The sequence below is a fragment of the Electrona antarctica genome, assembly GCF_951216825.1.
Source record: "Electrona antarctica genome assembly, contig: scaffold_509, whole genome shotgun sequence".
In the NCBI taxonomy this organism is placed as follows: domain Eukaryota; kingdom Metazoa; phylum Chordata; class Actinopteri; order Myctophiformes; family Myctophidae; genus Electrona; species Electrona antarctica.
In genome coordinates, this window is record NW_027638067.1 from 47,501 (window position 1) to 60,306 (window position 12,806).

Consider the following 12,806-nt stretch of genomic DNA (forward strand, 5'->3'; position numbering starts at 1 on the left):
ACGTTTTATACACCACTGGGTACTGGCTCCACGCTATGCAGGTTAGCACGTTAGCACGTTGTATACACCACTGGGTACTGGCTCCACGCTATGCAGGTTAGCACGTTAGCACGTTTTATACACCACTGGGTACTGGCTCCACGCTATGCAGGTTAGCACGTTAGCACGTTTTATACACCACTGGGTACTGGCTCCACGCTATGCAGGTTAGCACGTTAGCACGTTGTATACACCACTGGGTACTGGCTCCACGCTATGCAGGTTAGCACGTTAGCACGTTTTATACACCACTGGGTACTGGCTCCACGCTATGCAGGTTAGCACGTTAGCACGTTTTATACACCACTGGGTACTGGCTCCACGCTATGCAGGTTAGCACGTTGTATACACCACTGGGTACTGGCTCCACGCTATGCAGGTTAGCACGTTAGCACGTTTTATACACCACTGGGTACTGGCTCCACGCTATGCAGGTTAGCACGTTAGCACGTTGTATACACCACTGGGTACTGGCTCCACGCTATGCAGGTTAGCACGTTTTATTGAATTGATTGAACGAATTGATTTAACTAGTTATATATAAAATATATATAATTGATAGTTCAATAGAATAATTTATTTTATTTTATTTTAATGACAAAAACATTCAGGTTAAAACTATTAACCCATTTAGACAAATGTCTTCTAAATTCTGACAGTTTTCTGAAAAACCTCATGTTTCTATATTAGTGGTTCTCAGATTATTTCATGTCAAGGACCCCAGAAATTTTACGTAATTGGCTGCCGACCACAATATGAAAATATGTTGTTCCAGGGACTCCTCAGAAGCAAGGTTTTGAGTTAAAAAACGTTCTTAAAAATCTGAAAGAATATATTCAAAGATTTGCGCCACATTTTCAGGATTTAAAAAACAAAATAGCAGACCTACAAGCTCGTAGCGCGGCACCGAGTGCCGCGCTACGAGCTTGTAGGTCTGCTATTTTTCAATATCTAAAGTATAACATAATAATGCAAATAAAAGGGGTGTTCCTGTCCAGAATGGGTTAATTGTCCTGCATCATCATCACACCACATTTGACCGTATCTCACTTCTGTTCATTGGGATGTTTATTTATTCATAATGTTCATGTTTTACAGTAAGGAGCGACACGGTAGAATGTTTATTCATGTATTATATGATGTTGTTTATGTTTTACAGTAAGGAGCAACGCGGTAGAATGTTTATTCATGTATTATATGATGTTCATGTTTTACAGTAAGGAGCGACACGGTAGAATGTTTATTCATGTATTATATGATGTTGTTTATGTTTTACAGTAAGGAGCAACGCGGTAGAATGTTTATTCATGTATTATATGATGTTTATGTTTTACAGTAAGGAGCGACACGGTATAATGTTTATTCATGTATTATATGATGTTCATGTTTTACAGTAAGGAGCGACACGGTAGAATGTCTATTCATGTATTATATGATGTTGTTTATGTTTTACAGTAAGGAGCGACACGGCAGAATGTTTATCCATGTATTATATGATGTTGTTCATGTTTTACAGTAAGGAGCGACGCGGTAGAATGTTTATTCATGTATTATATGATGTTTATGTTTTACAGTAAGGAGCGACGCGGTAGAATGTTTATTCATGTATTATATGTTGTTGTTTATGTTTTACAGTAAGGAGCGACGCGGTAGAATGTTTATTCATGTATTATATGATGTTGTTTATGTTTTACAGTAAGGAGCGACGCGGTAGAATGTTTATTCATGTATTATATGTTGTTGTTCATGTTTTACAGTAAGGAGCGACGCGGTAGAATGTTTATTCATGTATTATATGATGTTGTTTATGTTTTACAGTAAGGAGCGACGCGGTAGAATGTTTATTCATGTATTATATGTTGTTGTTCATGTTTTACAGTAAGGAGCGACGCGGTAGAATGTTTATTCATGTATTATATGTTGTTGTTCATGTTTTACAGTACGGAGCGACGCGGTAGAATGTTTATTCATGTATTATATGTTGTTGTTCATGTTTTACAGTAAGGAGCGACGCGGTAGAATGTTTATTCATGTATTATATGTTGTTGTTCATGTTTTACAGTAAGGAGCGACGCGGTAGAATGTTTATTCATGTATTATATGTTGTTGTTCATGTTTTACAGTACGGAGCGACGCGGTGCGTTCCAGAATGGATTTGGCTGCTGACGTCGCGTCTGTTCCTGACTCTAACTTAAAGAACGAAGACATCTAACTTTAACCCATTTAGACCTGAGGACGATTCTACGAATGCCTTCTAAATCTTGACAGTTTTCTGGGGGGAAAAAAACCCATGTTTCTATGTATCAGTGGTGCTCAACCTTTTTCATGTCAAGGAACCCCAGAATGATATGTAATTGGCCGCTGACCCCCATCTGAAAATATGTTGTTCCAGGGGACCCCCCCCCCCCCTCCCCCAGAAGCAAAGATTTGAGTTAAAAACCTTCACTTTGAAAGAATATATATTCAAACATTTGCACCACATTTTTTTACGATATTTCAAAAATAGCAGATCTACAAGCTCGTAGCTCCTATGAGCTTGTAGATCTGCTATTTTTCAACAGCTAAAGTATAACATAATGCTTAAAACACAAAAAGTCCTGAACCCATTGGTTAAGCCATTGAGACCTGAGACCACATTCTACAAAATGTCTTCTAAATCATGACAGTTTTCTGTCAGTGGTGCCTCGACATGGACCCCAAAAGGTTATGTGTAATCGGCCGCCGACCCCCATCTGTAAAATGTTCCAGGACCAAATATTTGAGTGAAAAAACGTTGGCTGTGCAGATTTGCGCTCATTTTCATTATTGTTTCCAAAAAAAAATAGCAGATCTACAAGCTCGTAGTGCGCGGCACATGAGCTTGTAGATCCGCTATTTTTCAACAGTTAGAGTTTTTTTTAAATGGCTGAAGTGGTTAAACGCGATTCGGTGACTCCGATGCCTCCTCCTCACGTCGGTGACTCCGATGCCTCCTCCTCACGTCGGTGACTCAGATGCCTCCTCCTCACGTCGGTGACTCAGATGCCTCCTCCTCACGTTGGTGACTCCTCACGTCGGTGACTCCGATGCCTCCTCCTCACGTCGGTGACTCAGATGCCTCCTCCTCACGTCGGTGACTCAGATGCCTCCTCCTCACGTTGGTGACTCCTCACGTCGGTGACTCCGATGCCTCCTCCTCACGTCGGTGACTCAGATGCCTCCTCCTCACGTCGGTGACTCTGATGCCTCCTCCTCACGTCAGTGACTCTGATGCCTCCTCCTCACGTCAGTGACTCCGATGCCTCCTCCTCACGTCGGTGACTCAGATGCCTCCTCCTCACGTCGGTGACTCCTCACGTCGGTGACTCCGATGCCTCCTCCTCACGTCGGTGACTCAGATGCCTCCTCCTCACGTCGGTGACTCAGATGCCTCCTCCTCACGTCGGTGACTCAGATGCCTCCTCCTCACGTCGGTGACTCCTCACGTCGGTGACTCCGATGCCTCCTCCTCACGTCGGTGACTCCGATGCCTCCTCCTCACGTCGGTGACTCCGATGCCTCCTCCTCACGTCGGTGACTCAGATGCCTCCTCCTCACGTCAGTGACTCCGATGCCTCCTCCTCACGTCGGTGACTCCGATGCCTCCTCCTCACGTCGGTGACTCCGATGCCTCCTCCTCACGTCAGTGACTCCGATGCCTCCTCCTCACGTCGGTGACTCAGATGCCTCCTCCTCACGTCGGTGACTCCTCACGTCGGTGACTCCGATGCCTCCTCCTCACGTCGGTGACTCCGATGCCTCCTCCTCACGTCGGTGACTCCGATGCCTCCTCCTCACGTCGGTGACTCCGATGCCTCCTCCTCACGTCGGTGACTCAGATGCCTCCTCCTCACGTCGGTGACTCCGATGCCTCCTCCTCACGTCGGTGACTCCGATGCCTCCTCCTCACGTCGGTGACTCCGATGCCTCCTCCTCACGTCGGTGACTCCGATGCCTCCTCCTCACGTCGGTGACTCCGATGCCTCCTCCTCACGTCGGTGACTCAGATGCCTCCTCCTCACGTCGGTGACTCAGATGCCTCCTCCTCACGTCGGTGACTCAGATGCCTCCTCCTCACGTCGGTGACTCCGATGCCTCCTCCTCACGTCGGTGACTCCGATGCCTCCTCCTCACGTCGGTGACTCTGATGCCTCCTCCTCACGTCGGTGACTCCGATGCCTCCTCCTCACGTCGGTGACTCCGATGCCTCCTCCTCACGTCGGTGACTCTGATGCCTCCTCCTCACGTCGGTGACTCAGATGCCTCCTCCTCACGTCGGTGACTCCGATGCCTCCTCCTCACGTCGGTGACTCCGATGCCTCCTCCTCACGTCGGTGACTCTGATGCCTCCTCCTCACGTCGGTGACTCCGATGCCTCCTCCTCACGTCGGTGACTCCGATGCCTCCTCCTCACGTCGGTGACTCCGATGCCTCCTCCTCACGTCGGTGACTCCGATGCCTCCTCCTCACGTCTAAATGGGATAAAGACGACACTCTTTAATTTCAAGGACCCCCAGTTTGACATGCATTAAGTCATGCATTAAGTCATGCATTAAGTCTACGGACCCTCATTTAATGGCATTTCTATCTCTGGGACCCCCAACATTTACATTGTAAAATCAAAGTTAACACTTTCGGGGCCTTTATTAGGCCTATCTCACAGAATCTCCCCGCCCCCTTTCGGGGCTAGTGGTGATAGCGTGACGTCACTCCATAGACGCTACATGTTAACAGAGGTCATTTAAGAAGTCTACAACTTTTGTTTTCTCAACGTAAGGTTTGTTCTATCTGTTCGAGCTGATTTACCATCTTGTTTGCTTCATAATAATATTGTTACATTAGGAAATGTACTTAGATTCTCCAGAGAAAAAAACATGTAAATGCTAATGTTAAATGACACCACTATCTACCGGAAGGGGGCGTGGAAAGGGGGCTGTGAGTTAGGCCTATCCCAGGATTGATCTATTACCTTTGGAGCTTAACGCCCAAGTATTTGCAGCTTTTTGATGGGCGAAAATCCGGCGGGAAATATAGTCCCATGGTTTGTTGTTGAAGAGAAAAACATGCCACCATTACAATGCGAAACCAAAACAGCATGTTGTAGTCCAAACAAACCGCCCGTTCACTTGCATTGAACTCATTTTCCCAGAAGCCCTAGCAGCAGCCCAGAGCATGGCTTGATTTCCGGTTCCGTCGTCATAACGGCAAAATTAAACACATTAAACAAATATCGGGTTTAGTGCATAACGCATTGATTAAATAGCAGGGAACACGGGTTACACAGTCATTTAACTCTGAGAGTGTACAAATGTAACCAAATGGACCTAACGGGTCCATTTGGTTCCATTTGTACACTCAGAGTTACAGACCCATAAGCATCGATTTGGTTCCTAGTGATCATTTAGCTTGGGACCCCCTGGAACTCCCCGAACCACTGCTGCATGACCTTAAACCCTATATGAAAAAACACGTTCTATTGACTCCACAAGACCAACAGGACCACCAGCCCACCCCATTCGACTGGTATCATGTATATAATCGGCGAAATCATCCGTTATCAGCACGTTTGAATGGTGCCAAAATGTCCATACTGGCATCCTCACTGTTCAGTATGTCATTATCTGCGATTGTAGTGTCATTATCACTGATGTCCTGACGGAGGCGCGCCGTGTCTGGTGGCCATGAGCTACGTGAGGCACCGCCGAGCGAGGCGCTAGCCGAGCGAGTCGCCGTGCCGAGCGTTGCGACGGCCACCAGACCCGACTCAGCGCCGTCCGAGTTACGTCCTGATAGGCAGAGAATAGTATATATTAGTAGCTCCTAGTTCCATGCACCGACAATAGTTGGAAATGACACGTCCACCAGGGGGAAACCTTGACCAGGCTATGTGGTGAGGATGCCAGTATGGACATTTTGGCACCATTCAAACGTGCTGATAACGGATGATTTCGCCGTTCCAATGCAGAGATAACGGTCGATTCCGCTGACCAGCCTGTGTCAGTGGTTGTCAACCCTTTTCATGACCAAGGTCCATATTCTTTATTCTGCCTTTCAGCCACAGAACCAGCATTTGATGACATTTAGCCTCTCACACCCAAAACGGTAAACCTACATTGTTGTCGTCGGATAAGATGTTGTCCCATAATTCCAACGCTGTATCAATAAGCCTATCTCACAGAATTTCCCCGCCCCCTTTCGGGGCTAGTGGTGATAGCGTGACGTCACTCCATAGACGCCACATGTTAACAGAGGTAATTTAAGAAGTCAACTTTTGTTTTCTCAAGGTAAGGTTTGTTCTATCTGTTCGAGCTGATTTACCATCTTGTTTGCTTCATAATAATATTGGTCTGTCACATTTTTACATTAGAAAATGTACTTAGATTCTCCAGAGAAAAATATGTGTAAATGCTAATGTTAAATGACACCACTATTTACCGGAAGTGGGCGTGGAAAGGGGGCTGTGAGATAGGCCTATTGATGTCGGTACCATTAGGAGAGATTCCAGGCAAACTTTCATCTACTACATTCTCTTAACAGGAAATAGGTATAACTTTTAACATTGTGGGAGAGAGAGAGAGGGCCAAGGGTGGTGGGGGGGGTTGAATGACGTCCAAACGGTCAGTCGTAGCTCGGAGGCCCCCCTGAGGGTGGAGGCCCCCCCCCTGAGGGTGGAGGCCCCCCCTGGAGGCCCCCCTGAGGGTGGAGGCCCCTCCTGGAGGCCCCCCCCTGAGGGTGGAGGCCCCCCCTGAGGGTGGAGCCCCCCCCCCCTGAGGGTGGAGGCCCCCCCTGGAGGCCCCCCTGAGGGTGGAGACCCCCCCTGAGGGTGGAGGCCCCCCCCTGAGGGTGGAGGCCCCCCCTGGAGGCCCCCCCTGAGGGTGGAGGCCCCCCCTGAGGGTGGAGACCCCCCCTGGAGGCCCCCCTGAGGGTGGAGGCCCCCCCTGAGGGTGGAGCCCCCCCCTGGAGGCCCCCCCTGAGGGTGGAGGCCCCCTCTGGAGGCCCCCCCTGAGGGTGGAGGCCCGTTTCAATTGAAACTGCTGAAACATAGCAAAGGCCTCCTATGGGTGGCTCTCGGGTCGAGCGACAGTGAAAATGTGTTGAAGCAATGAGCCAGAGTGTACCGCGCTGGCCAGGGCGTTGAATTGATACGCAAAACCGCTTTGGACCCCGGGGCGTTGAAAAGGAACCGGGCGTTTTTTTATTTTAGGCAGGGCTACTATTTTTTGGGAAATATACGGTATAATATAGTTCATGTATGTATCTCTGCTGTCGGGAGGAAACCTCATAACTCCAAAATGTCAAACTTGATGATGTAACTTTATATATTGTCAATTACTTCCATGAGAGTTGGTGGAGTTAGTTGCTTTAGCAGACGGTTTGAGGGTCCAATGGAGTTGAGAGGTTTTGTCCCAAGCACTTTTTACTACTTTCCATTGGTTCAATATTTTCGAAACAACACACAGACGTAAAGGGTGTTCAATAGCACTGATGAAACAACACACAGACGTAAAGGGTGTTCAATAGCACTGATTTATGAAACAACACACAGACGTAAAGGGTGTTCAATAGCACTGATTTATGAAACAACACACAGACGTAAAGGGTGTTCAATAGCACTGATTTATGAAACAACACACAGACGTAAAGGGTGTTCAATAGCACTGATTTATGAAACAACACACAGACGTAAAGGGTGTTCAATAGCACTGATTTATGAAACAACACACAGACGTAAAGGGTGTTCAATAGCACTGATTTATGAAACAACACACAGACGTAAAGGGTGTTCAACAGCACTGATTTATGAAACAACAGACAGACGTAAAGGGTGTTCAATAGCACTGATTTATGAAACAACACACAGACGTAAAGGGTGTTCAATAGCACTGATTTATGAAACAACAGACAGACGTAAAGGGTGTTCAATAGCACTGATTTATGAAACAACACACAGACGTAAAGGGTGTTCAATAGCACTGATTTATGAAACACACAGACGTAAAGGGTGTTCAATAGCACTGATTTATGAAACAACACACAGACGTAAAGGGTGTTCAGTAGCACTGATTTATGCCACAAAAAAAAATCAAAAACCTCAAAAATGGAGTTATGAGGTTTCCTCCCGGGAGCAATGATGTATTGGTATTGAGCCAGTATATAACCCATTCTGGGCGGGAACCCCTTTTGGTGTTTTAACTAAGCATTATGTTATGCTTTAGCTATTGAAAAATAGCAGATCTACAAGCTCATAGCGCGCCACCGAGTGGCGCGCTATGAGCTTGTAGGTCTGCTATTTTTGACAAATCGTGAAAACGCGGCACAAATCTTTGAACATATATTCTTTCAGAAGACTTTTTTTCAGGCCTAAATGGGATAATGTAGTTTATGTATATATGATGTATTATTATTATTATTGAGCCAGTGTATAATGTGTATATAATACAACAGAGTACATTGTTGTCATGATGCTTAATGTTGTGTATTATGTTGTATATTATGATGTATTGTTGTGTCGTGATGGTCGAGGCTTCAAATAATGACCTGATTCCATAAAGCAATAACGATCAAGTATGATCTTCTGGGTGTTTGATGTTCCTATCAAGAGTAAATATTTTGTTCCTAGCATGTGCTGTTTCTCTGTGTGTGTGCGGGTTTGTGTGTGTGTGTGTGTGTGTGTGTGTGTGCGTGCGTGCGTGCTTGCGTGCGTGCGCGTCCATGTGACACACAATGTTGATTTTGTCGACCAAAACTAAGACGAAAAATGGTCGTCGACTACCCGACGAAAACCACCGGTAAACAAAAACGAAGCTATGATGACTAAAACTAAGACTAAATATATTGACAATTCCGTCCGCAAATATAAACTACACTAATATGGTTAAAAGATCCAGTTTTTATTGATTGCATGCTGAAACTAGCCGATCTACAAGCTCACAGCCAGTTATGCTGCGACGCGTTGTGCGCTTGCAGATCTGCTATTTACAGAGCGCAACCGAGCGCTAAAATGACTCTTAGTTCTACTGCATCTCTTCTCCACTAGTCCCTCCTTAACATTTTAGTCTAGTTTGTATTCGTTGGCAAAATTGTCAATATATTTAGTCATAGTTTTAGTCGTCATATAAGCTTAGTTCTTATTTCATTTATATTTAGTCATAGTTTTAGTCGTCATATAAGCTTAGTTCTTATTTCATTTATATTTAGTCATAGTTTTAGTCGTCATATAAGCTTAGTTCTTATTTCATTTATATTTAGTCATAGTTTTAGTCGTCATATAAGCTTAGTTCTTATTTCATTTTTGTTTCCGTTTTCCTCAGTGAACAAAAGGTAGTCTGCGGACATTTTTTATCATAGTTTTAGTCGACAAAATCAACATTACCTGAGGAACTAGTGGCAATCAGATGACATTACCTGAGGAACTAGTGGCAATCAGATGACAAATAATGTATAGCTGATAAATAATGTAATAAGATATAATGTGAACACCTGTGTGTGTATAATACATATAGATATATAGATACATATAGATATATATATAGATATAATGTGATTGTGAACACCTGTGTGTGTTTATAATACATCAGAGATCTGCTATTTTTCACAGCTAAAGAATAACATAATGCTTAACCCATTCTGGACGGGAACCCCTTTTGGTGTTTTAACTAAGCATTATGTTACACTTTAGCTATTGAAAAATAGCAGATCTACAAGCTCGTAGCGCGCCACCGAGTGGCGCGCTACGAGCTTGTAGGTCTGCTATTTTTGAAAAATCGTAAAAATGCGGCACAGATCTTTGAATATATATTCTTTTAGAGCGAACGTTTTATTTTTTCGACGTCTAAACCCCTAAATGGGTTAAAACACCAAAAGGGGTTCCTGCCCAGAATGGGCTAAAGACGACACACTTTAATTTCAAGGACCCCCAGTTTGACATGCATTAAGTCTACGGACCCCCATTTAATGGCATTTCTATCTCTGGGACCCCCATATTGTCAATTGACCTTTTTACCAATAAAATAATTGCGAATGCAGTGAGCATTTACTATGAGACCCAGCAGATCACGTCTGTGTGTGTGTGTGTGTGTGTGTGTGTGTCTGTGTGTCTGTGTGTGTGTGTGTCACACTGTAACACCACCCGCCCACCACCAGAGGGCGCAGCTGTATCACACACAAAAACACACACACACACATGCACGCACGCACACACACACACACGCACGCACGCACACACACACACAAAAACTTAACTTAAAAAAAAACTTAAAAAGGAAAAACGCACACACAAAAAACTTAACTTAAAAAAAACTTAACTTAAAAAAAAAACTTAAAAAGGAAAAACGCACACACAAAAAACTTAACTTAAAAAAAAACTTAACTTAAAAAAAAACTTAACTTAAAAAAAAAACTTAAAAAGGAAAAACGCACACACACAAAAAACTTAACTTAAAAAAAAACTTAACTTAAAAAAAAACTTAAAGAGAAAACTTTTTTAAAAAAAAACTAAAAAAGAAACACGCACGCACGCACACATACATACACACACTAAAAAAATAACTTGAAAAAACATTTAATTTAAAAAAACTTAACTTAAAAAAAACCTTAAAAAGTACGTAATTTATTCTAATTGTTGTTATTGCAATTTACGAGCTGCGTTCGCTTCCCACGTTTGCGCGTCTTACTTGTATTAAAGAAACTGGTTAATATGTGTACCGTCACATTAAAAGTGTCCTTTTGTTTACCAGCGCTGCATGGTTGGCAGGTATCAATACACTTTGTTTACCAGCCCTGCAGGGTTGGCAGGTATCAATACACTTTGTTTACCAGCCCTGCAGGGTTGGCAGGTATCAATACACTTTGTTTACCAGCCCTGCAGGGTTGGCAGGTATCAATACACTTTGTTTACCAGCCCTGCAGGGTTGACAGGTATCAATACACTTTGTTTACCAGCGCTGCATGGTTGGCAGGTATCAATACACTTTGTTTACCAGCCCTGCAGGGTTGGCAGGTATCAATACACTTTGTTTACCAGCCCTGCAGGGTTGGCAGGTATCAATACACTTTGTTTACCAGCCCTGCAGGGTTGGCAGGTATCAATACACTTTTAGACCGACATCATGTTTGTGCCAGCTGGGATGATTAATACATTTCTTTATGCTCGATAGCAGGCTTGATAAGCCCAAATCTTATTGATAACGGGTACTCAATAAGCTTGTTATCGGATTTCTTCGGGTATCGGTTATCGAGCTCCGTCCCTAAGTGGACAGTTTTGTCACGGATCATATAGAATATAAAATAAGTTACCAGAAACACGTAAAAAGGTAGCCCTGAATGACGATAACAGGTCTGTAAGGGCCGATTCATACTCCTATTTTACCGCTGTAGTGCCGAAATGATTTTGGCTCGTCAGAAATTTTCAGTAGCACCGAAGAGCCGACTTTAGGACGGTACCCACCCCCCCGAACCTCAAAGCGAGTATGAATCGCGCCTAACTCTTTTGTTCACTCAGAGTTAAAGCTGCTATAAGCAATAATAATTATGTCAAAATTGTAATGACCTTTTTATATTTTTGGTATTCAGACAGCCAGCAATTGGTAGAACGCTACCAAAAAAAATTAAGTCTCTGTGACACATCTACGTGCCGCAATCTGCATAGAGACACACGGGGACTACAAATGTCACGCCCCCAAATGAGACAGCGACCCCACTTCTGGTCCGTTTCAACTGTGTACTGCAGCTGCCAATGCAATCCCTATGAGAGGCATTTCACTGGTCCATTACTGAGGCTGTAGCCATGTTTTTGTGTACTAATAAAGTGTGCCATTTGTCCTTTTCAATGTCATACCTGCCAGCTCAATATACAACCCACAATGTACTATAATATACTCCATCAGTTTGTGAAAAGTGCTAGCATTGTAAATCTCAAGTCAAAGTGGTCGCACGGTATATACGTCACTGTTGCATCCCTTGAGGTTTTCAATACCCAGATATATTTGTTGTATTTCGTTGTATATGCTTGTATTTGTTGAAAATGATCTAAACAGCATCTTGCAAGACTATTATTAATACTCATCTGGAGAATTCACTAGGTAGTTGAAAATGTCAGGATGTCACTCCTCCATTTAGCTGGGTTATTTCCCCATGCAACTATTCAGCCAAGTTAATTATTATACAACAAGTTGACAGCGGTAAAACACACAGTCGGAGCTCCGCGGTAGGTAGAACATCAAAATATAGACATGAATAACAAAGTAAGTCGGGATCGGGATGTATTATTGAGAATTCCACTCGTAGCCTCGTAAAGGTAGTGACGTCCTTAAAAGCGACAGGTTCTCTGTCTGCCGTCTCCCCTCTGCTCCGTTAACATTATGGGTAACTCATTCAAGTGGTAAATTAAATGTGAAATACATCCTCTATTGAGAAAACAACAATATATGTTGACAAAGACACTTCATACATTTGGAAACATATTTGTATTCAAATCAATATAGTCTCCAGTTCATTTCATATTATTTTAAAAGTAGGCTAACTACAGTTGAATTTCAATGGACTTCTATGGGCTGGCCTGCAGTACACGTCCGTTCCAACGGACCAGAAGTGGGGACGCTGTCTCATTTGGGGGCGTGGAATTTGTAGTCCCCGTGTGTCTCTATCCAAGAGGAGAATTAGCAAGAGAGACCACTTTGCTTTACTTCCTGTATCTGCGTGAGGTGGGCGGTAACATTATTAGGAGACAGGAAGAATGCTGGAGTCTATTC

At 44.0% G+C, this 12,806-nt stretch overlaps 1 protein-coding gene across 1 annotated transcript in view; it reads left to right on the forward strand.

Annotated features, from left to right (window-relative positions):
- Nucleotides 1-2,330, forward strand: part of LOC306918411 (inactive hydroxysteroid dehydrogenase-like protein 1) — a gene marked incomplete at its 5' end in the record, with an annotated part of 11,384 nt that extends 9,054 nt beyond the window's left edge. Inside the window, one exon of the mRNA XM_079531314.1 lies at nucleotides 2,163-2,330. Coding sequence (XP_079387440.1) covers nucleotides 2,163-2,234 — 72 coding nt within the window. The remainder of the gene's footprint in view (nucleotides 1-2,162) is intronic.
- Between the last annotated feature and the right edge of the window lie 10,476 nt (nucleotides 2,331-12,806).